At 37.3% G+C, this 20,526-nt stretch overlaps 3 protein-coding genes across 6 annotated transcripts; 2 read left to right on the forward strand and 1 right to left on the reverse strand.

Moving 5' to 3' along the window:
* Positions 1–11: 11 nt before the first annotated feature.
* On the forward strand, positions 12–1,146 carry LOC132698817 (NTF2-related export protein). Its single transcript, XM_060665136.1, has 3 exons — positions 12–636; positions 686–769; positions 823–1,146. The coding sequence occupies exons 1-3, from the start codon at positions 628–630 to the stop codon at positions 1,135–1,137; spliced, it is 408 nt and encodes a 135-aa protein (XP_060521119.1). The 5' UTR covers positions 12–627; the 3' UTR covers positions 1,138–1,146.
* A 14-nt stretch (positions 1,147–1,160) lies between these two features.
* Positions 1,161–5,747, reverse strand: LOC132698816 (BTB/POZ domain-containing protein 10). Of its 2 annotated transcripts, XM_060665133.1 has the most exons (5): positions 5,422–5,747; positions 5,060–5,179; positions 4,800–4,985; positions 3,952–4,676; positions 1,161–2,691 (listed from the first exon to the last, which is right to left on the reverse strand). In XM_060665133.1, the coding sequence occupies exons 1-5, from the start codon at positions 5,601–5,603 to the stop codon at positions 2,543–2,545; spliced, it is 1,362 nt and encodes a 453-aa protein (XP_060521116.1). In that variant the 5' UTR covers positions 5,604–5,747; the 3' UTR covers positions 1,161–2,542. The 2 variants fall into 2 exon arrangements, with proteins under 2 accessions (XP_060521116.1, XP_060521118.1); XM_060665135.1 differs by lacking the exon at positions 5,060–5,179 and having other exon boundaries at positions 1,164–2,691; positions 5,422–5,745.
* A 312-nt stretch (positions 5,748–6,059) lies between these two features.
* Positions 6,060–20,424, forward strand: LOC132698823 (carnitine O-palmitoyltransferase 1, liver isoform). 3 transcript variants are annotated; one of them, XM_060665150.1, is made up of 13 exons: positions 6,060–6,476; positions 8,562–8,730; positions 10,123–10,259; positions 10,319–10,595; positions 11,693–12,216; positions 12,442–12,646; positions 14,388–14,521; positions 15,368–15,433; positions 15,610–15,675; positions 17,206–17,384; positions 17,474–17,727; positions 18,503–18,814; positions 19,425–20,424. In XM_060665150.1, the coding sequence occupies exons 2-13, from the start codon at positions 8,590–8,592 to the stop codon at positions 19,515–19,517; spliced, it is 2,388 nt and encodes a 795-aa protein (XP_060521133.1). In that variant the 5' UTR covers positions 6,060–6,476; positions 8,562–8,589; the 3' UTR covers positions 19,518–20,424. The 3 variants fall into 3 exon arrangements, with proteins under 3 accessions (XP_060521133.1, XP_060521131.1, XP_060521132.1); XM_060665148.1 differs by lacking the exon at positions 15,610–15,675 and having other exon boundaries at positions 6,061–6,476; positions 19,425–20,423; XM_060665149.1 differs by lacking the exon at positions 15,368–15,433 and having other exon boundaries at positions 6,061–6,476; positions 19,425–20,423.
* The last annotated feature ends 102 nt before the right edge of the window (positions 20,425–20,526 follow it).

Genomic DNA, 20,526 nt, shown 5'->3' on the forward strand with positions numbered 1-20,526 from the left:
CTTGTAGTTCTTGTATTCGTAATTACTCGGCGAATTGCGATTTAAAAAAACGGCAAGGCAAGATCGCTCGGTCGGGAAGTATAATGTGGCTTTTCGCATTCGATCGATACAATAGAATATACAGTTACGCCCACATTGGAAGACCGAAATTCTAAACGTGAACGTTTGAAATGGGTGTTATGGTGCGCCAATGCCATGGAAGAAAAAGTTCGATCTATTTTTTTGCCATTGGTGGTTAAATTGCAAATTGCGAATAACAACTTTTCAAAAATAATCGTAACATTCATTTTTGATATAATCATAACGCCTGAGCCCTAAACGGTCGTTACCAATAAATTCCACAATAAATTTTTTTAGTGAATGTTTCAATTTTTAAATAATAAATAATTTTTTTGTTTAATAGAGACTATGATCTATATATGACGTCATACAAAACGTATGACGAGGTCATTAAACCATCGGTTTCGTGCAATTCGGTTAATCAGTTCAATTCTGTGGTTCGTGGTTAAAAGTTAACCTTAAAAAGATTTTGCATTGTTGTGTTATTGGATATAAAAGTGTTGAGTAAGATACTTTAAAAGGACTTTAAATAAATATTTCATAATAAAAATAATTGACCAATACATCATGGAACAGGTACGTTTTATTATTTTCATTTCATTATTTCATACGACGCTATTGGTAGAATAAAGCCAAAGTGGACCAAGCATGTCGCATAGCGGAAGAGTTCACGAAAATATATTACGAAACTGTCGACAAACGAAGACACGTAAGTAGTTAAAGTTTCGTAAGTCGCAAATGGCTTTATTAGTCATTTTTCAGCTCATGTCAAAGTTGTATCTAGAAACAGGATTGTTGTCATGGAACGGCAATGGGATCAAAGGAAACGATAGGATACAAAAATTTTTAATGGAGCTGCCCCCTTCCGACCATAATACAGTTACTCTGGACGCCCAACCTGTTCTAGATTCGGCCGTTAGTGGGCAGCTAACATTCATAATACAAACCAGTGGCACAGTGAAGTACCAGGACAAAACCCCAAAAACATTTCAGCAAAATTTTGTGGTTACAGCCCAAGGGGATAAGTGGAAAATCGTTACAGACTGTTTTAGAATACAAGAGCCATTGAACAAATAATAATAAACATTACAGTGTGTTTTGTATCAAAGTGGCCTATACTAAGTAAATCAACTCTCAACCCAATAAATTAAAATAATTGCGCTTAAACTGGAAATGCATTGTCAACATCATGAAAATGTATATTGTCAAAACAGTTTTGCAAAACGTTAAGCACCTAGGAATAGAAAGCAGGTGAAATAAAACTAGCACATCACAATGAAGACCGCATATATTTTGGTAAAAATTACAAGTATAAAAACCTCACACTAGGAGCGAATAAAAAGGTACAATATGCGAGTTACGTTTAAAAAAAAAACATGAGCAAATCAAAACGGTTAATAAGTTCAGTCTCGACAAGATTTGGTGATCAGTTCGTGATTTTGTAATGTGGAATGTAGAGACTAGCGAATTATCGACAAAATGGACAAATTACAGCTTTTTCCACGATAAATTTTAACAAAATCCACTTAACAGGTTGCGACGAATAAATGAAACGTTAGTGGTTACGAGTACACAGCCGATATTGTGAAATCGAAGTCAGTCGATTTTATTCTCTGGCAATGTCAAAACTTCAGCAGTAGGATCTTGGAAACGCAACATTGCGCGATACTTGCAAGCGGGATTCTAGAGCGAAGCAAATTTTGTGCATTTGGCAAATTTTGACCTAAGTAAAAGACGGCCACACACGTGTAATTGAAAATCGACAGTTTAAACACTCAAAGCATGCCGGATAAAGTGTACGTATTTTACTGAAAATTACTCAGGGGGCGACCATTAACAATACCAGCGCTACGTTGTGACAGCTAAGAAATTAAGATTGGTAACAGCCACTTAAATCAGCAGTGGCAATTAACACGACTTAATTGCGCAACTCTGAAATCATGTTTTTTTATACTTGTTAAAGTCTTTCGAAAGAAATTGCTCTGACCTATGTTTCTGATGTATTACGACAAAAAGTTAGGTGCAGGCGCCATAAGCTATTCCGACAATACCTGCTTGACATATGTAGTGCTAAACAATAATACCAATAGAAGCAAATATTATGTTGGCGGTGTCCAGTTATTTAGCCCGAGAAAAACTGTTTTTGGTTAGTTACTAGTGTAAATTTATCGACTTCGTAAGTATAAAACAGATTTAACAGATTTGACAATTATTTCTGACGTTTAAAACCTTGGAAAGATGGCAATTATTCGAATTCATATACATAAGTTCTTAATGGACACCTCCCTGGAAAAGAACAAACCGAAAATAGCAGACATGTCATCCCGTTCGAAATTACAAAGGCCGAATTTCGGCAAACGATTATCGGGCGATTGACCCAGCAACGAATATCAAAACGTCCAAAAAAAAAAACAAAATACAATATTCCACTAACAACGCAAACGAAGAAAAAATTCAGTCTATGGAGGGAGTTTATTTACTTTCACAAATTCTCCTCCCGCGGTAAATTGTTAATCACGTCAAGGTCGGGGCCGTCACCTGCGAGTCCGTCTTCGTTATCCCCGCCCAGGGGCGCCAAATCGGGCAGCAGGGGCGCCGCATCTCCGATTGTGACCGTCGCGATCGGGTTGCCTAAATTAGATTTATTTTCAAATTTCAATAACAAAATATCTTTTTTGTAAATACAAGATGAGCTATACCGGATGCTTTTTATTATTATAGAAATAATAATAATAATAATAATAATATGATAATAATTATTGAATGAATGATTTTATATTTTTTTATATAATCATTTATATATTCATAACAGCGTATTTAGCAGATCAAAATAAGTGAAAAGGTTTACATAAACTTATGTCCAAGATACCTCGTTTTGGAGACACAGGGTGTTGAAATATTGAGAAAAAAATTATTTTTTTTTGTTTTTATAAAAAGTTTGATGGATTTTTAATTTCATTTTAATTAATAAAAAAATAATAGTATTTTTTTAATTTTAATTTAAATAATTTAAAAATAATGGTATATAGCAATTTCGTTAGTAAATTTAGGTATCCTGATCAACTGTAAACAAAAATGGTGTCTTTAGCTTTTCCGTTAAAACAAATCGTTTTCGAAAAAAAAAAAATGCTTGTGTGCACCTAATTTTCGTACCATTTTTTTTTATTATTTAAATTAGTTAAAGCGCTCTCGGGAACCTCCCTGGTTACAGCAAAGGAATGTTATCTATGCTATAAATTTGTTTTTACGTGGACAATAAATAATAACCAAGTTTTTAAATATGTTTTTTTTTTAAATAATATATAATATTTTATATCCAAAAACTAAGCATTTTCGGACATAAGTTTATATAAACTTATTTACTTATTCTTATCTGCACAAAATTAGTTGCATATATTATATACAAATTTCATATTCTTTCTATTTTCCTATTTTTGCTTCTATGGTTTTGTTATATTAATGAATAAGGTTACTGATGTAATTACTTACATTTTCTACTCATTCTATTGGCCAATATTTTAAAGTAATTATCCTGATCTATCTGGAGAAGTTACACTAATTTAGAGGGTAATAAATACACACATAGAAAACTGAGGTTTTCGGAGAACTTATCTTGTGTAAATAGCTTTAAAGGTGTTAATACCTAGTACTTATTATTATAAAGTATATTAAATCAATAATCAGCTTAAATTTTTCCATATGTTACAAGCGAAAATATTTTTTAAAATTGGTTCTTAAATCGTTAAAAGAACGTCCTCCATTTTAATTTTACTCATATTTAGTAAATAGGACGCTTAATTTGTATCTTTCAACAACACAACACTACCTACGCTTGCCACCCAACCTCGTACATCTTTAAATATTACAATGTGCAGCTTTTAAAAAGCTCACCCCTGGCGTCCAATTCCAACGCTGGATCGGCCGTCGCCTCGGCCAAATTCGTAACGCTCTTCGACTTGACGCACTGAAAGTCGACGTGTCTACTCTTCGCCTCCTCCTTCTCCCACGACATGTGAATGAACGGCCGTTGCACGTAATTGTAGATCACCTCCGCCCTGCCGCCCGGTCTCTTCTTCACCTTCTCCTTGTAAGTGGGGTAACCCTCGATCCCCAGTCGGATCTTCTTCAGTCCCCTGTCTTTCAGCACCTGTTTCGCGACGTCCCGATTCTCGATGTACTTGAAGAACCGGTACATAGCGGTACTGTTCACCGTCTGGCTATATTCCTCGCCCATTTGGGGCGGGTACTCCTCGTCCCAATCGACGGTGTCGTCGTCGAGCAGTACGACAATGTGACACTCGCGGTCGCCCCTCTCCGCCGAGTTTACCATCAGCGGCAGTATCAGCTCCTCGAGGAACACCTCGAACTGACAACGCGCGCCCTCGTTCGACAGCTCATGCAGCAGACCCCTTAAATTTTGACATCTGACGGTACTCGCGTCGAACGGTACGAGCAGGTAGTCGCACGCCTCGCGCAACTCCTGCACGGTTACCGAGGGTGGGCATTTGATAAGGCCGCCCTTGTAATATTCCAAGATCGCGCGGAATACGCTCGCGGGAATACCCTCCGCCACCTCGAACTCGCCACGATCGTTCGGATGCGTGTCTAATGACGAGCTGACAAAATATAAAAAAATCGAATCGGATGCTGAAGAAACCTAACCATTGTAAAAAAATATAACTGAACTAAACTAAAAAAATAATAAAGCTGCATGCATTTTTATTGGGGCCATCACTTACCAAAACATCCTACCCAGCATAGTATTAGGATGGGCCACAAATAACGATGGATCGACCACGAATCTGGTGCTGTCGACTACCAGGGTAACCCGGTCTTCGTTCGACACCGCCAGGCTCGAAGTTTGCTGCTGGGGCGACGGAGGTTGACCCTTAGTGTGAGAGGCGGGTTGAAGCAAGCTTCTCGACCTGTAATCACCGCAAATGGTAAGATGAGCGGGAGGCTCCGCGATCCCTGCACACTGGGGACTGGGGACCCTTGCCTGCGTGATTGAGAGGCCATGTGTTTCGATGAGGATGTGAGGTGGCAACGGGGGTCCCCACCGGACGCCGAGCTACGTTGGACAAGGCACGGTTTCGGCTTGGATGATAGTGATCCGTAACTAACAAGCAAAAGCACAGTGATGGTCAAGTGAGGAAGAAAAATGAGCCGAGCTACTTAAAAACTACCGTTTTTCTTTTTACTTCATCTTTGACGCGACCTCGATGTCGCACACGTTGCGCGAACAAAGAACCGCATTCCTTACACTGTTACGAATGATAAAGAGCGATGACATGGCAATGATTTGGCACGATTCAGCTCTAATTCTAAGCATATTAATCTTGATTCGAAAATACTATTTACCTTATACGATTTTTGAACACCCTTCGTCGCCTGTCGTCTGTATAATCTTCGGTATCGCTACTGGTGTCGTTGTGATAATGCCTGTCGCTGGTACCAGCCATAATTTCTGGCAGAAAACACTTAACGACCACGTAAACGTAACTCGCACACTTGTGAATTTTTCTGGAGTCGATCCAAGTCATGCGAATTTCGAAGACCGCATAGAAAAACAACCCCCACTGACCACTCGGCGAGCCTTTCCACTCTCGAGTCTCGACTGGTTTTCGGTTATTCACGCTAGTTTGATCCGTGTGAAATCTTTGGGGAGGTCATTCATATTAGGGACAGTTGGGTTAGAAATCTTGTGTTGGCAACGCGACCGGGGCATATTCGGACTTAAAATATCAATTGAATATCTCCGTTAGTTGCAATTTGTCGATCTTCGCCAGTGAAAAGTTGCAACAATCTATTTTTTTTGATGCAATGCAATAGAAGGTAACCGATAAATTACTTCAAAGATGTTGCAAATCTGTCTACGATACATTAAAATGGCGACCTACAGTTTTCTCACTCCAGCCCTGTACCGAATTGTGCATTCCGGGTTGCGTCCTCATCGCACATTCAGGCGGGCGGTGGGGAGGATGTGTGTGTGTGTGTGTGTGTATGTGTGTGCCTTGAAATTAACAAAATTAATTTTAGTTTTCTCTCGCGTTCGCGAGAATATAGGATATTTTCGAAAATAGAAATTAGCGATTGATGCGTGTCGATCGTTGTGCGTGAGTGTTTTACGGTACTTACAGGCGTAACGAGTACTCGGGCATACCTTTATCTAAATTATCTCAGTTTGTTTACTTTGCCATGCGTTTATATTTTGATTTGATTTTAAAACTGTGATTACGTACGTCCCTTGGTCATTATCCCGCGTGTGTGTAGGTGTTAGATAACCTGAACTTTGTAACTTGGGACATGTCCCGCTTATAAATTATTAGTATTAGCCATAAATGTTGTGTTAAAACGGCGGTTAAAAAGTGTGTTCGTTGAGGTTATAAGAAGCAAATTTAACATATTTCTTACAGGTAGGATTTCCGTGTGCCTGCCCAAAAAAAAACAGGCAAACACGTGATTGTTTTGATTTACATTTAAGACCGGTCGAATGTCACAAAAAAGTCTATTTTTGAGAATCGATGAATTCCAGCACGTTATTGTGCATTGAATTAACAATACTGTTTACATTTCTTTTGACCTTTTGGTATTGTTTTTATTACACTTGGGCGGCAATAGCAAGAAAGGCGTGCGTGAACAATTTGAATTTATTCAGCTATTGTTATTTCGTAATTTGGACATACCAAACGACTTGATTTTTTCGTTTTACTTTAACAAAAGCGGATGTGTCTTCATTAATTAAGGCGTATCGCCGTTTTTTTTTTGTAAAGAGACAAACCAAAAGGAAATTACATTATAACTGTTATTGAAACAATTATTTTTACCAAATGGTACACGTAGAACGCAGAAGGTATTAAAAAAAAAGTTACGCAAGAAACGTACAATAAATTGTTGCTTGCGAAAGATGGCAGTTGCAAACTTGTAAACACATTTAGGAACACAATGTTTTTGAAATCGATCACTCGAGAAAAAAGTTTTTTTTCGACTTAAATCGCTAATTAGTACATGGAGTTTCTTCTTTCACTTACATTTAATGAGAAATATATTTGAAGTAAATGTCGGCAATCTCATTAAGAGGAATAAAAATCATTTGAGGCACTTTATTTGAACCATAAAAAATAAGGTAGTTTTAGAAGTAAGAAACTATGACAAATAAGTCTCCATACACTTTAATAAATCACTATTCGGAACTGCAGGTGGAACCCTTAATTATCAATATTTTATCAGGTCACCTTGTTGAAATTTGCTTCCTTTTTAACCCTCCACGAGGCACATAAGCTTATAAGAAACGGCCCTGATCGGACGTCAGTATCCATCTTTTTTTCGCGATTTTCGACGGTTTTTTGGACCTTGCTATGAGACACGGTAAGTCTCCGATATTTGAAGCAATCGACTTCATATTTGGCACATCTATGCAGCTTTGCCACGTGAATGAACCTGTTGAAAACGGGGGGTGGGGGGTTCGGGAAGTATAGGGTGTTTTTTTTCGATGTTTAGAACTTTGTTGCAATAAAACAATGATGGATTATTCGATTGACATGAATTTTATTTATCCGAAAGATAATCTTGTGGCATTACATTTTAAATATGATTTCTGGCATATGACCGCCACGGCTGGCGCGGATGTAGTCCAATCTGGCCGTCCAATTTTCGATGACTTTTTCCAACATTTGTGGCCGTATATCGGCAATAACACGGCGAATGTTGTCTTCCAAATGGTCAAGCGTTTGTGGCTTATCCGCATAGACCAATGACTTTACATAGCCCCACAGAAAGTAGTCTAGCGGTGTTAAATCACAAGATCTTGGAGGCCAATTCACAGCTCCAAAACGTGAAATTAGGCGGTCACCAAACGTGTGTTTTGAATAAGTCCATTGTGACACGAGCTGTGTGACATGTTGCGCCGTCTTGTTGAAACCACATCTCCTGAACATCATGGTTATTCAATTCAGGAATGAAAGAGTTAGTAATCATAGCTCTATACCGATCACCATTGACTGTAACGTTCTGGCCATCATCGTTTTTGAAGAAGTACGGACCAATGATTTCACCAGCCCATAAAGCGCACCAAACAGTCAGTTTTTCTGTAAATTGTTCTTTTAGAGAGTAAATTATTAACCGTCAATCCAAATTCGTACAAACAATAGCTAATCCGTTCAAATATTGTTATAGGCCGTATCAAGGGCTACAATTTTTGTATTTACGGTTTTCGTCACACACATACGCTGTTCGAGATATTTGAAAAAATCCAAATGAAAATCACTATTACTCGCCCTCGATCTAGACGCGATGACGTCATTTAATATCACCACATAAAACAAGTAGTTTTTTGCAAACCATTTACTCCATTCGGATACCAGGAAACTAAGGAGATCCAGGGATATATGGTGTGCAAAAAAATCTAATATATCTTAGAAATTTCCGCCTTTCCACCGAAATAAAACAAATAAATTGGTACCTATTACTTGCCAAGATTTTCGCATTCTCCACGATTTCAGTTTATCGAAGCCGGCCTGAGCTGCGACCATGGCGGAGGCCCATGCGGCGGTCGCCTTCTCGTTTTCCATCACCCACGAAGGTTGGGATGTCAATTTTGACAGGGAGGTTCTCCATTTGGTTTGGCAGAGCGGTGTCCGGTCCTGGAAAAAACGGATCGCGAGGTTCATGGTACGTAAGCTGTTTTGGGACGATTTTGACAGCGATTTTTTAATATAATTATATTAATAAATATTTAGAATTTAGATAGAATTTTTCAAGGGACAATGCAAAAATATTTTCTCGTTTTCAACCAATAAGATTTAGTGGCGTTCAACAACCAAGATGGCCGCTGACAGTTCGTTAATCCGACAGGTTACAGTTTAGACGTAGCATTTGCAAAAGATTAAAAGAAAAATTATTGGGAACAACATCACTCATTGAAGGAAACAATGTATATGTTATTATTATTATTTATTGTTCTCTACAATCGACAGTATTTATTTACTTGCTGATAACGTTTCATATGGTTCATATTCGTTTCCCGGAATATCCAATTATTGATTTTATTTCGCCATAATGCTACCTAATGTTATGGTGGCTACATATTAGACATTTTTAAACAGGTTCGCTTCCTTTTGTCTTTTTTGTCTACGAATGTGACATTGATGTGTAATTGAAATAAAGATAGCCGGAAAATATTATAACAGCCCGAGCAATTGAGAAAATTAATTGTCACGAACCTAGTCCTTCATTAATATCATTGACGTTTTTCATCAAATTGCTTAATTGATCGACCAATGTTGTAGCTTTAATTAATAATTATTTTAGTTCCATTATACGTCAGATGGATCGAATAACGATCATCGATCCACCAAAATACAGTCTGTCGAAAAGTCCAATTGGATATCTATTTTTAGACAACAATATGACATTTATTACGTTGGTATTTATCATGAATGTTGTCCCTACTAGGGTTTGGAAATAATGAACGAGCAGTTCTTTTTGTTGCGTCAAACTGGGATTACCGATTGACTCGGAATTATTTTCAAATAATGCAAACAGAAATCAGCGCTAAATTTTTTAAAGAAGCAAAACCCGAAAAAATAAACAAAAATTGTTTAAACGAAGCCATTTGACGGGCTATTATCAGCTATAATCGAAAATTGATTTAACTCAAATTATCAGAGTAATAAATTTTTATTAGGGTTTGGTGCATACGGTTTGTATTCATATAAGTCGCGGCGGTTACTGGTGTGCCCTTTGAAATATTGAAACCCCACGGTTTGTGACAACAAATCGGTGATAACCAAAGTTGAGGGTTTAGTGAATTTACAAACAGACGGAGGTATTAAACTAAAATAACTTTATTAATAATAAGGATTACACTGATTAAATTAACAGTCTCTCTTATATATTTAAGGTTAGGTTCTGTTGAACAATGTTTCCTCTTCGCCTTTTTACAGTACATAAATAACAAATAATCACAACAGAAGGCAACTAAATTGCCAAGTGCAATGCGGCATTAAAAGAATAACACGCTCTTGGCGAAAATTACGTTGCAACGTTGATCTCCCATTCCAGAATAATGTCCACAACGGAGTGTATCCTGGCCATTACAGGTACCTGTGCGTTATTATAGCGTTAGTATCGGTACTGCACGTTAACGGGGTCAAAGTGCCGTTCGATCTTCCACCGAAAATACTATGGCTATGTCCCAAGTAAGCCCCCTGTCGTCCATTTCGATTTGGCATTTTTTTTCGACGACTCCATTTTCCAGCAACGACGTTCAGTGGCAGCTCTTCGCTTGCTCCCTGACCGCACTCGCGTATTGGCTGACCGTCATCTACACCATTCGGTTGATTCTGAAGCTACTGTTCAAGTACAAGGGGTGGATGTTCGAGCCTAGAGCTCGAGGCACTAAGCCGTCCCTCGCGACGACCGCGTGGTTGGCGCTGGTGAAGGTGTTTAGCGGATGGAACACCCCCAAGTTGTACAGCTACCAGGGATCGTTGCCGAGACTACCTCTCCCGTCGGTTCACGACACGATGGTTCGGGTAAGGATTTTTTACACGTCATAATCGTCACAGATCGTTCTGTGGTCGACGTTTTGTATCGCGGTGGTCTGTGAACCGGCATCGTCTTAGGTTTGATTAGTTGTGGGTTTTATCTTTTTTTATTTAATTTAAATGTAAGTGAGGACGGCTAAAAAGGAGTCACCAGGGGCGGGACGTGTTATGTGAAGACGGAGAGATTATTGGATTGGTAATGGAGCCGTACGTATTTCCGAACTTCAAGGCAAAATGTCGCTAAGAGGTTCCCTCTAAAAATCGAATCCGTTGCTCGTATTTATATATTTAGTTTGTTTTGTGCGTCGATTATTTTACTGGTTTATTGGAATTATGTCAAAATTAAGGACACAATGATTTGTTTGCATAATTACTGAAGAGGTTGGAGTCAAGATATTTTTTTTAAATTTAAAAGTGTCTGCATATGCTATTATGTATTGGTTTTCTGTTATGCGAAAAATTAATTCCTGTTGCTGCAATATTGTAGTTTTATCTTCTGTGTTTATATTTGTTTTTTTACAGTTTCCTTGTGAAGTTTTTGCTAAAAATGCTGCAACGTATGCCTTCAGATTGTTTTATTGTCTAAAATATCTATTAACAATTTCTGACCATAAAACCGCATAAATCTGTCAATCTTCTCAAGAGTATAACATCGTTTGCGACCCACATTACGCATCTAAATCGAGTTCTAAAAACACCAATGCATTTTTCCACAGTACTTAGGGTGACCCAACAACAAATATATTCCTAAAAAAAAAATATATCTCGAAATACATAGGTTGGCATAAAAATAAAGTAGGTGCCGAAGAGTGCAACTTTTTTTTATCATATTCATTCAAAAACAATATTAGATCCTATACATAGTGAAGAGCAAAGACTAAAATTATGTAAAGCAATAGGGGGCGATAATGACAACAAAAGATACTCACAGGTCAATAATAAATGAAAATAAATAAAAAGTATTACAGTAGCCTGTGCAAGTTTCTCTGAAAAACTAACGCCCTTTATGTATAAGACATTCAGACCACAGCGTTCCGCTTTCCTCTTTTTGGGCTGCCAAAACCCAACCCAACCTCGTTTTTCAGTATCTGCGCAGCGTCCGTCCGCTGCTGAACGACCAAGCGTACCAACAAACCGAAAAACTGGCGGCCGATTTCGAAAAAGGTATCGCGAAAAAGCTCCAATGGTACCTCGTCCTCAAGTACTGGTGGTCGACAAACTACGTTTCCGACTGGTGGGAGGAGTACGTCTACCTTCGTGGAAGGTACCCACTGATGATCAACTCGAATTTCTACGGTATCGACGCCATCATGCTCCACCCTACTGCTAACCAAGCGGCGAGAGCCGCGTCCGTAATCAATTCGTTGCTCATGTTCAGGCGGCTCGTGGACAGGCAAGAGCTGGACCCGATTTTGGTGCAGGACCTGGTACCGCTTTGTTCTTGGCAGTACGAGCGGATTTTCAACACGACGCGCATCCCGGGCGAAGAATCTGACAAAATCGTCCACTGGGCGGACAGCAATCACATCGCGGTGTACCATAGGGGGCGCTACTTCAAGGTTATCATCTATCACAAGGGACGAATACTGAGGCCCGCGGAGATTCAAATGTAAGCGCGCCTTTTCGCTAAAAAAAATCTACTGGAGTGCGATTTTTTGTAGTAATTTTTCCGCCAACCAGATTTGTGTCGTCAAACTACTTGACAATTTTTTCGAAATAAAAATGAATCAGTCTGGTTCTTCATTGTCTTTATTAAGCAATGAATAAGTTATATCTTTCTGTTATTTAAAGATCTTATAATTCTAAGAATATGTCCATCGACGATCTCTTTCAGGCAAATGGAACAGATATTAAAGGATCAGTCGGAACCCCTGACAGGGGAAGAGAAATTGGCGGCTTTGACCGCCGGAGAGAGGACCCACTGGGCCAATATCAGAAAGATGTTTTTTTCCAGGGGCGTAAACAAATTGTCGCTCGATGCCATCGAGAAAGCGGCCTTTGTCGTTGTTTTGGATGACGTCCCATACGAGTTTGATATGGTATCCTTCACTTTAATTGTTAATCTGTTAAGCATTTTGCGTGTTTTTTAAAATTTCCTTTCTTTCCCAAAAAAAAAGGTTAAAATTGATTTTTATAATTCGTTTATTATCATCAGCGGCAATTCATGCGGTGATTGATGAATTTCTTCATGAAGTTATTAACGAAACGAACGTCTAAAATGTTATTTAACACTTCAACCAACTCATTAGAGGTTATGTTTGAATGTTTTTGTTTTTTGAATCGTTGTTTATTCTTAATAGTCCTTACTTAGTTGAAATATTCAACCCCCCTTATACAAGAATTAGAAAAACAATAAAAATTAAAGGGCGTTAAAATTTGTTAACAGAAAGTTTAAAAAGAATCCTGAGCAGTTTAAACAGTTTTTGAGGATGGGAAAAGAACGGTGGTATGGTCTGTTCATAGATATAAGAAAGTGACCAATTGCTTTTGAATGGGATTATCCAAGGGTGGTCATACAATGCAACAAGATTATTACCTAAAGTTTCGGAATTTAAATTCAGGTAAAATTGTGGTCCGTAATAGAAAATAATTTTATACCTACCTGTCTTTAATATTCTTTGTTTTGGTATACTATTTAGATAAGTTTATTAGTAATCATTCTTATCCAACTACATGTATAATAACGACATTTATTTTTACGAAATTATACCAAAAAGCAATTAATTGAGGTTTTACAAAGCTTGAACCTACTAAAGGAATTCCAATGTCCTCAAACTTATAGAATCCGAAGTTTCTAACATCCCTCCACAAAATTGGGCAAATTCTATTAAACATATAGAAAAAGCAGAACAATCGTATATCCATATTGCAAATAATAATTAGAACAGGCGATGATAGCGATAGTGATACTGATATATTATGTGAATAATTTTAAAGTAATTTAGGTAGGTCACAAAAATAATTTGTAATTTTATTTTAGATTTAAACATAAGTACATACATAAATAAATAAATATTGTTTAGTAACTTTCCCAACAAAACCCCAAATAATTAAATTCTAAGCAAAGTACGGACCTGTTCGGGCAGTCAGGGTCTTTCCTTAATTCGTATCAGTTAGTCACTTTCTTTTATCTATGAACAGACTTTTCCTCTAAGATTTCCAAATACAACTTATAAATATCATAGTCAACTACTTATTCGTGCAAAAAATTTGTAGAGTAATATACGACACTTTTAGGGACGAGAAATGTGGTTATGTTGGTTTATAATAATGACATAACCTTGATTTATTTCCACACAGTTGTCAGTACTGAATTGACGCAAACGTTCTATTTGGTGACTAAATTTACGAAGAACCTTGTGAGTTTGTGTGACGAGTATTTGATATCAAAATGGTGGGTTACACTGATCAAATTTGTTCGTGATCCAACTTCATGAGTTAATTCATATAGAGAAATTTCCGGTGGAAAATTAGTATTAAATTTCAGACTGCAATTATTAAATAAAATGGAGGAAAATGATGGATAAAATGACCGTTCGTTGAGGGGAATGGGGAAATATGGGCTTTTAATTTACAGAGCATTTCCCGGTGAATAAACTTTTTCTATTGTATTTGGGTATTTTAGAGTATTGAGTAGATATTATTTGAAGTGTGTCAAAAATTGAAGAAATTGTGCGATCTGACCAGGGAAGAAGTCAATTATTATTATACAGGGCGGCTTAAAGTTTTGCTAAGTTTTAATGTACGAGTGTTAGGTTAGTTAGATTTTCTGTTTTTTAGGCAGACCCGTCCAAACTGGATAACTACGGTAAAATTCTGTTGCACGGCAAGGGCTACGACAGGTGGTTCGACAAATCGTTCACCCTGTGCATAGGAACCAACGGAAGGTTAGGGTTTAATGCCGAACATTCGTGGTAAGTGTTTGTCGTCGACGTTATCTTATATTGTTTTTTTTTTTTTTTTTTTGTTATTGGCTACTTTCTCGCAGTCATTCGGATAAAATTATTCCAGAAAAATAACAAACAAATATACGAAATAAGGGTTTTTGGAAACGTCCTGTATTCTTGTTTTTTAAAAGAGAAAACGTGGAGGTCAAGGAAATTTTTTCGAGAAGCAAAAAAGTACTACAAAACCTTGTAATTTATAGTGGTCATTTTCACTTGTGAATATTAGAACTTTATTTATTTATTTATTATTATTTGTATATATTTATTATTAATGCAAAATCATTATTAATACATCAACTTAACCAACCAAGCTAACCAGGTCGAACATGCTTTAGACCATTTTTAAATTTAAACGAACTAATGGACTATTCAAGCCATATCACTAAATGGAACATGAACTAAATCCTAATAAATAAATTCAATTTTGAAATAAAAAAAACTAAACGTAATATGTTAATATTTTTTTTGAATATTTTTGAGCTTGTCAATATGAGTTTCATACTTTTAAAATTAAAGCTACTATAGCCCTTATGTCATTTAAATGATTCCAGGAAGTTGGCCTACAACCAAGCAAGACCCCAAATCTTTAATTTCGTTGATCCTTTCTAAGGCAGAGAATATGTGATCATGAATATCTTGAGTCTCACTCACGCTTTGCTTTCCGGAAGATTTAATTTAGATATTGATATATGGCGAACTCTTATTAATTCGTCTATACTGGGCTGGTCCATTTTGAAAGGTCGAACCGACGTTGCCGCGCCATCTGAAGAAGTAAAAAAGTCAAATTCGAACGTTGTATTGAGTGTTTTGTAGGGCAGACGCGGCGGTGATGTCACACGTGTGGGAGTGGGTCATAACGGAAGAGTCGTATGAGCCCCGGTAATCATTTTAGTTGAACTACTGTCCTGTGGGTAGATGCTTGCTTTGTGATCGGTCGAGGCAACACACATATATACGCACACCCTTATTTTTATTTTTACCGTTTTAATATTTCGTTCTAACCCGTTCGGTGGTCGGTTTTTTCACCTTTAGTTTTTATTGTTTATAACTTGTAGGGCGGACGCTCCCATAATTGCACATTGTCTAGAGTTCGCCCTGCTCGAAGAGGCAGAGACTATACGGTAATAATTTTGAGTTTGTTCCGTTATGTTATCTGTGTTTGTTTCTTCCTTCTTGTTGTATGACGAATGTCCCTGGTCTCTGTATGTACAGGGTGAAAGTTGCAGGTCAATATGTCAAATTTTTACATTTAATTCATCGGTTCAGGCTGTGGAGGGCTAAAATGCGGGCAGAAAATCGCAATCTTCGTCCGTCTCCGAAGCATGTAAGCTCCTAGCCTAGGCTAAACCTCTTGCGTAAACCATTGGATGATGATGATACGATTGCCATATTTGTCTAAAGTTATTAAATAAAATGGATGTATTTCTCGCAATAAATCATTGTATTTTATAATGGCAGGAGCAGTTATTAATTAAATCCAGCGAGTGCCAATAAGTTTTTTAGAAAAAAAAAACATTCGGTGTTACATTTCACAAAGAACGCTTCGTATTTTCGATAGTCGATTATAACATAGAAGAATAAGAATATAAGAATAAAAAAAAGAACGAATTTATAACTCATAATATAAGCATCGAATAAGTTCTTCTGTGAGATCGCAAATGCGCGATCTATAATTTATATAAAATAAATTGTTAAAAATGTTAGTCATTAATTACTAAACATTAATTTACAGACAGGAAAAGCGCAACAAAATATTTAAATAGTTTTTACTCTCACTGTTACAAGAAAAGGTTCACCCCTGATATGTAAATAAAAAATATAGTATTAAATATATGTTTCTAATTTTAACTTAAATAAATTTTATGTCTAGGACGAGAAACAGTAAAACAATTTCGTTATATAATAAAAAATTGAATTATACATTTCTTTGTGCGTAGTGGCAAATATTTTCAATCTCGCGTCCGTCTTTTAAAATGCGGCAGTTGAGGGTTTGACCTAGGGTGCCATAAAATTATTTTGTGACCAAATTACGGTTGCATGTATTATGTTACATGTTTTTTGTTTCTTTATGAAAATTACTCGAATTTTTATCATACATTTTATTTGTTTAATATTTTTAATAAATAAATAACAAAGACCGTTTATTATTAATTAAGTATAGGGAACCTAAATTTTCTAAGAAGTTCATAAAGGATTCGTCCAACTTGTCAACCCAACTGGCGCACCAGGGAAATAAATTTGGCGTATGACGTTGTCGATGTGTCTCTGTCATTTTAGCTCTCTGCAATTCCTAAATATCAAAATTAAAAAAAAAAAAAAACGAATAGCTTGAAAAATAGTCACTCTCAAAATTGTCGCGTGTTAGGTTAGAGCTTCCAATTTGATCTATTGGTCTGTAAGTTTAACAAAAAAATCTTTTGATTAAGTGACGACTAACTTTTTATTCGCTTGAGCTTTAACGTAGATCCTTCGTTTGACTCTTGAACGTGTTGGCGGGACAGAAATAGGACGACAGACGTAAGCCGAATTCCAACTCGAAATGTAATGTTAACGTTTACAATAATAAACGCTTCGCGCCTTTTTTCATATTTCTGTCTCCTATTGCGGAACCGGAATCAGTTTCCAAGGCGATAAAGTCGACTCGCGTTTAGATTCGACGACAACGGTAACACCCTGGGAAATCCGGAATTCACACCGCCTCCGCCGAGCCGGCTCAACTGGGAAATCGGACCGGAATGCCAAAATGGTATCAGGAATAGTCTGAAGGTGGCGGACAAGTTGATTCAGGACATCGACTTGAGGATATACGTGCACGACCACTATGGAAAAGGTATGATAGTAAACGTTCATTTATATTCCTGAAATATTTGAAATTTAACTCGCAGTAAACAGTCGCACGTCATATGTCCTTTGTTTCAGGGTTCATGAAAACTTGCGGCCTTAGCCCGGACGCTTACCTGCAGATGGCGCTACAGCTCGCTTATTTTCGCGACGCGGGCAAATTCTGTCTGACGTACGAGGCGACGATGACGAGACTGTTCAGGGAGGGGCGGACCGAAACCGTGAGACCGTGTACAGTCGAGTCGTCCGCTTGGGTGAAAGCCATGGAGGACAAGAACGTTGCGGCGGAGGAGAAAGTCCGGCTGCTCCGGGAAGCGTGCGACGTGCACCAGGTACGTAGCCTATCTACCGCCCGTCGTAGGCGGTTTATTTTTTATAAAATGGTACCTATTCTGCGGTTAATTTTTTCTGGAGCCAAGAGAAAAACTCGTTCATGAACTTGGTCGAAGATAAAGAATATTTCCCATTAAGAAACAATCTTAAGGTTCAGTTTTTTCTACGGGCAATAGAAATTAGTTGTTGAAATTTTCTTGTGAACAACCCACTCATATTAAGAGTATATCTAATGCAAAAGTATCTTTACACTTAAAGATATATTAAATTAAGATACAGACAAACCAAAGTCGGAGTATCGTAACCACTTATTCGACTGAGATCCTGCTGACTAGTAAATATTGGTTACTTCTGCATCTATCTGTTTCGTCCCCTGGGCGAGATCTCGAGATTTTTCTACAGCCAATAGATATTATTTGTTGAAATTGTGCTTGTAAACAACTCATTCATGTTAAAAACATATCTAATAAACAAACGTATTTACATTTGAAGATGTATTAAATTAAGGTTCAGGCAAATCAAAGTCAAAATGATCGTGCTGACTTTAGTAGAAGATATACGGTACTTCTGCGTCCTCCGTCTCCTGGCTGAGATACCGAGATAAGAAAATTACAGATTCCTAACCAGAACTAATCAAAGTTTCTCCACCCGTTGCCAGATGGCAGCATAGGTTGTAAAACGACATACCCCTCCAAGGACGGAGGATACTGTGTTTATCTATAGAATGTACTATGGGTTACCGTTTATTATAAATATCAAATGGTAATTCGGCAGAGGTCATCGAAGGACGCCATGTGCGGTAAAGGTATCGACAGGCACCTGTTCTGCCTATACGTCGTGTCGAAGTACCTCGAGGTAGAGTCGCCGTTCCTGCGGGAGGTGCTCAGCGAGCCGTGGAGGTTGTCCACTTCGCAGACGCCGCACGGCCAAACGAAGAGGATGGACTTGAAAAAGCATCCCAAGTGTATATCGGCGGGTGGCGGATTCGGGCCCGTCGCCGACGACGGATACGGCGTCTCTTACATCATCGCCGGCGAGAACCTCTTGTTTTTCCACATATCGAACAAAAAGAGTTGTCCCACCACCGTGAGTTTCCGTTTTGTCAGTTTTTTTTTTTTATTAAGTTTGCTTCCTCTGCCATATAACTTTCCAAAATTGTAAAATATTCAGTTTGACGAACACAAAAACAATAAACATTTTTAAGGTGATTTTTTAAGATTAAGATTAACTTAATATATAGTTAAGTTAGAGCAAGGTAGGTTGTTGTTTGGTCAGCGAAACCATACCCCAAATCAGATTTTTGCGTTTTTATTCTCTGTATTAGTTTAGGGTTTCTGCTCGGGGTGGGATGCTTTTATTTATATGACAAGCGTTGGCTGCAGATGAGCACTTGAGTGCTCGAACCATGTCTCGATGATTTTACATCGTGATTGATGTGAAGGAGGACAGGAGGGTTTGGAACAACGCGATAATTTTTTTTGCCATTTCTCGCATCAATGTATTCCGCAACATCATTTATTAACCGACAGCTGCCTGTGTAATATTATTACAAAATATTTCTACGTAACTAATAATTTTTATCGGTGTTCACCCAGTTCATATTTTTTCAAGATACTCGCTATCCTTTTTTCGATGACGTCATATGACAGTAAATATTAATACTACACCAGATACCAGTTTTTTTTTTTACTTTCAGGACTGCCATCGATTCGCTATGAAAATCGAGCAAGCGTTGTCGGACATGCGTCAACTGCATTGCGACTACAAACAATCGACTGTCACCAAATAAGCTATCTTTCCTTTCTTGTTTCTTCGCATTCTTTTCCTAGTTCTACCGGTGACGAAATGCGCAAACAGTATTTTTTTAGACTCTGCAACATCGCTAGAACCGATTTATTTTACTTTACGTTCTAGGTTACATTTAATAACGAATTGGGCTCAAAAATTAAGGTCACAATCGGTGTTAATTAATATTGTTAATTATTTAATATATTAATTAATAATTCCTTTTGTTGAAAGTTGACGAAATTTGTATAAAAATGAAAGTAAAGTGTGCTTCCGGCTACGAAATCTCTAGATGTTTTGGTGTTATACAAAGGGGGAAACGTGACGTCGAAATAGGTTGAGTGTTTCAATGCAAGTAACAATGCAAATTTTTGACGTTTTAATGTTAATCTTTTTTTATGTAGCCTGATTTATTATTGTAGTGTTCAATGTTGATTGAGGTTTAATAAACGACCAATACTTTTGAAAGCTCTTACCTAACTTTACCCTTTACCTTGACACTAGATTTAGTGAAGGTCGATATATTAAAATAATGTACAGCAAATTGTTTGTAGTAGCTCCAAGAATTGGGAGAAACAATTAATTACTAACGTACACATAATAAAAAGTGTTTTTTTAGAAATGAAGAATTAATTCATAAACAAAACAAAATGTTCCGACCTAAGGACTTGTTAGGTAACTTTTTATGTTAGTATTTTTTCTTTGTAAATTGGCCTTGGTAAAATCAGAACCAACTGGCGAGAAAACACTTTAAACTTGTTTCACTATATTAAAAGATTCGCAGAGTCGTGATATATAAAATTTCCCCGGTAAATATTGAGTTAACACAAATAATTTGACAACTTAACTGACATTTCATATTCGTGTAACTATTTGCACACTATTTCTCAAACCACCAAATGTCGGTTTTATATAACTGTTCATCTATTGGTTTTTCAGTAAAATGTTTCTTGGTTGCGCGAGAGAAATCACGAATTTTGCTGCAATAAAGTTTTTATTTACACAACGACTTT

The sequence above is a fragment of the Cylas formicarius genome, unplaced genomic scaffold, assembly GCF_029955315.1.
Source record: "Cylas formicarius isolate icCylForm1 unplaced genomic scaffold, icCylForm1.1 PGA_scaffold_2__14_contigs__length_35257938, whole genome shotgun sequence".
NCBI classification, from domain to species: domain Eukaryota; kingdom Metazoa; phylum Arthropoda; class Insecta; order Coleoptera; family Brentidae; genus Cylas; species Cylas formicarius.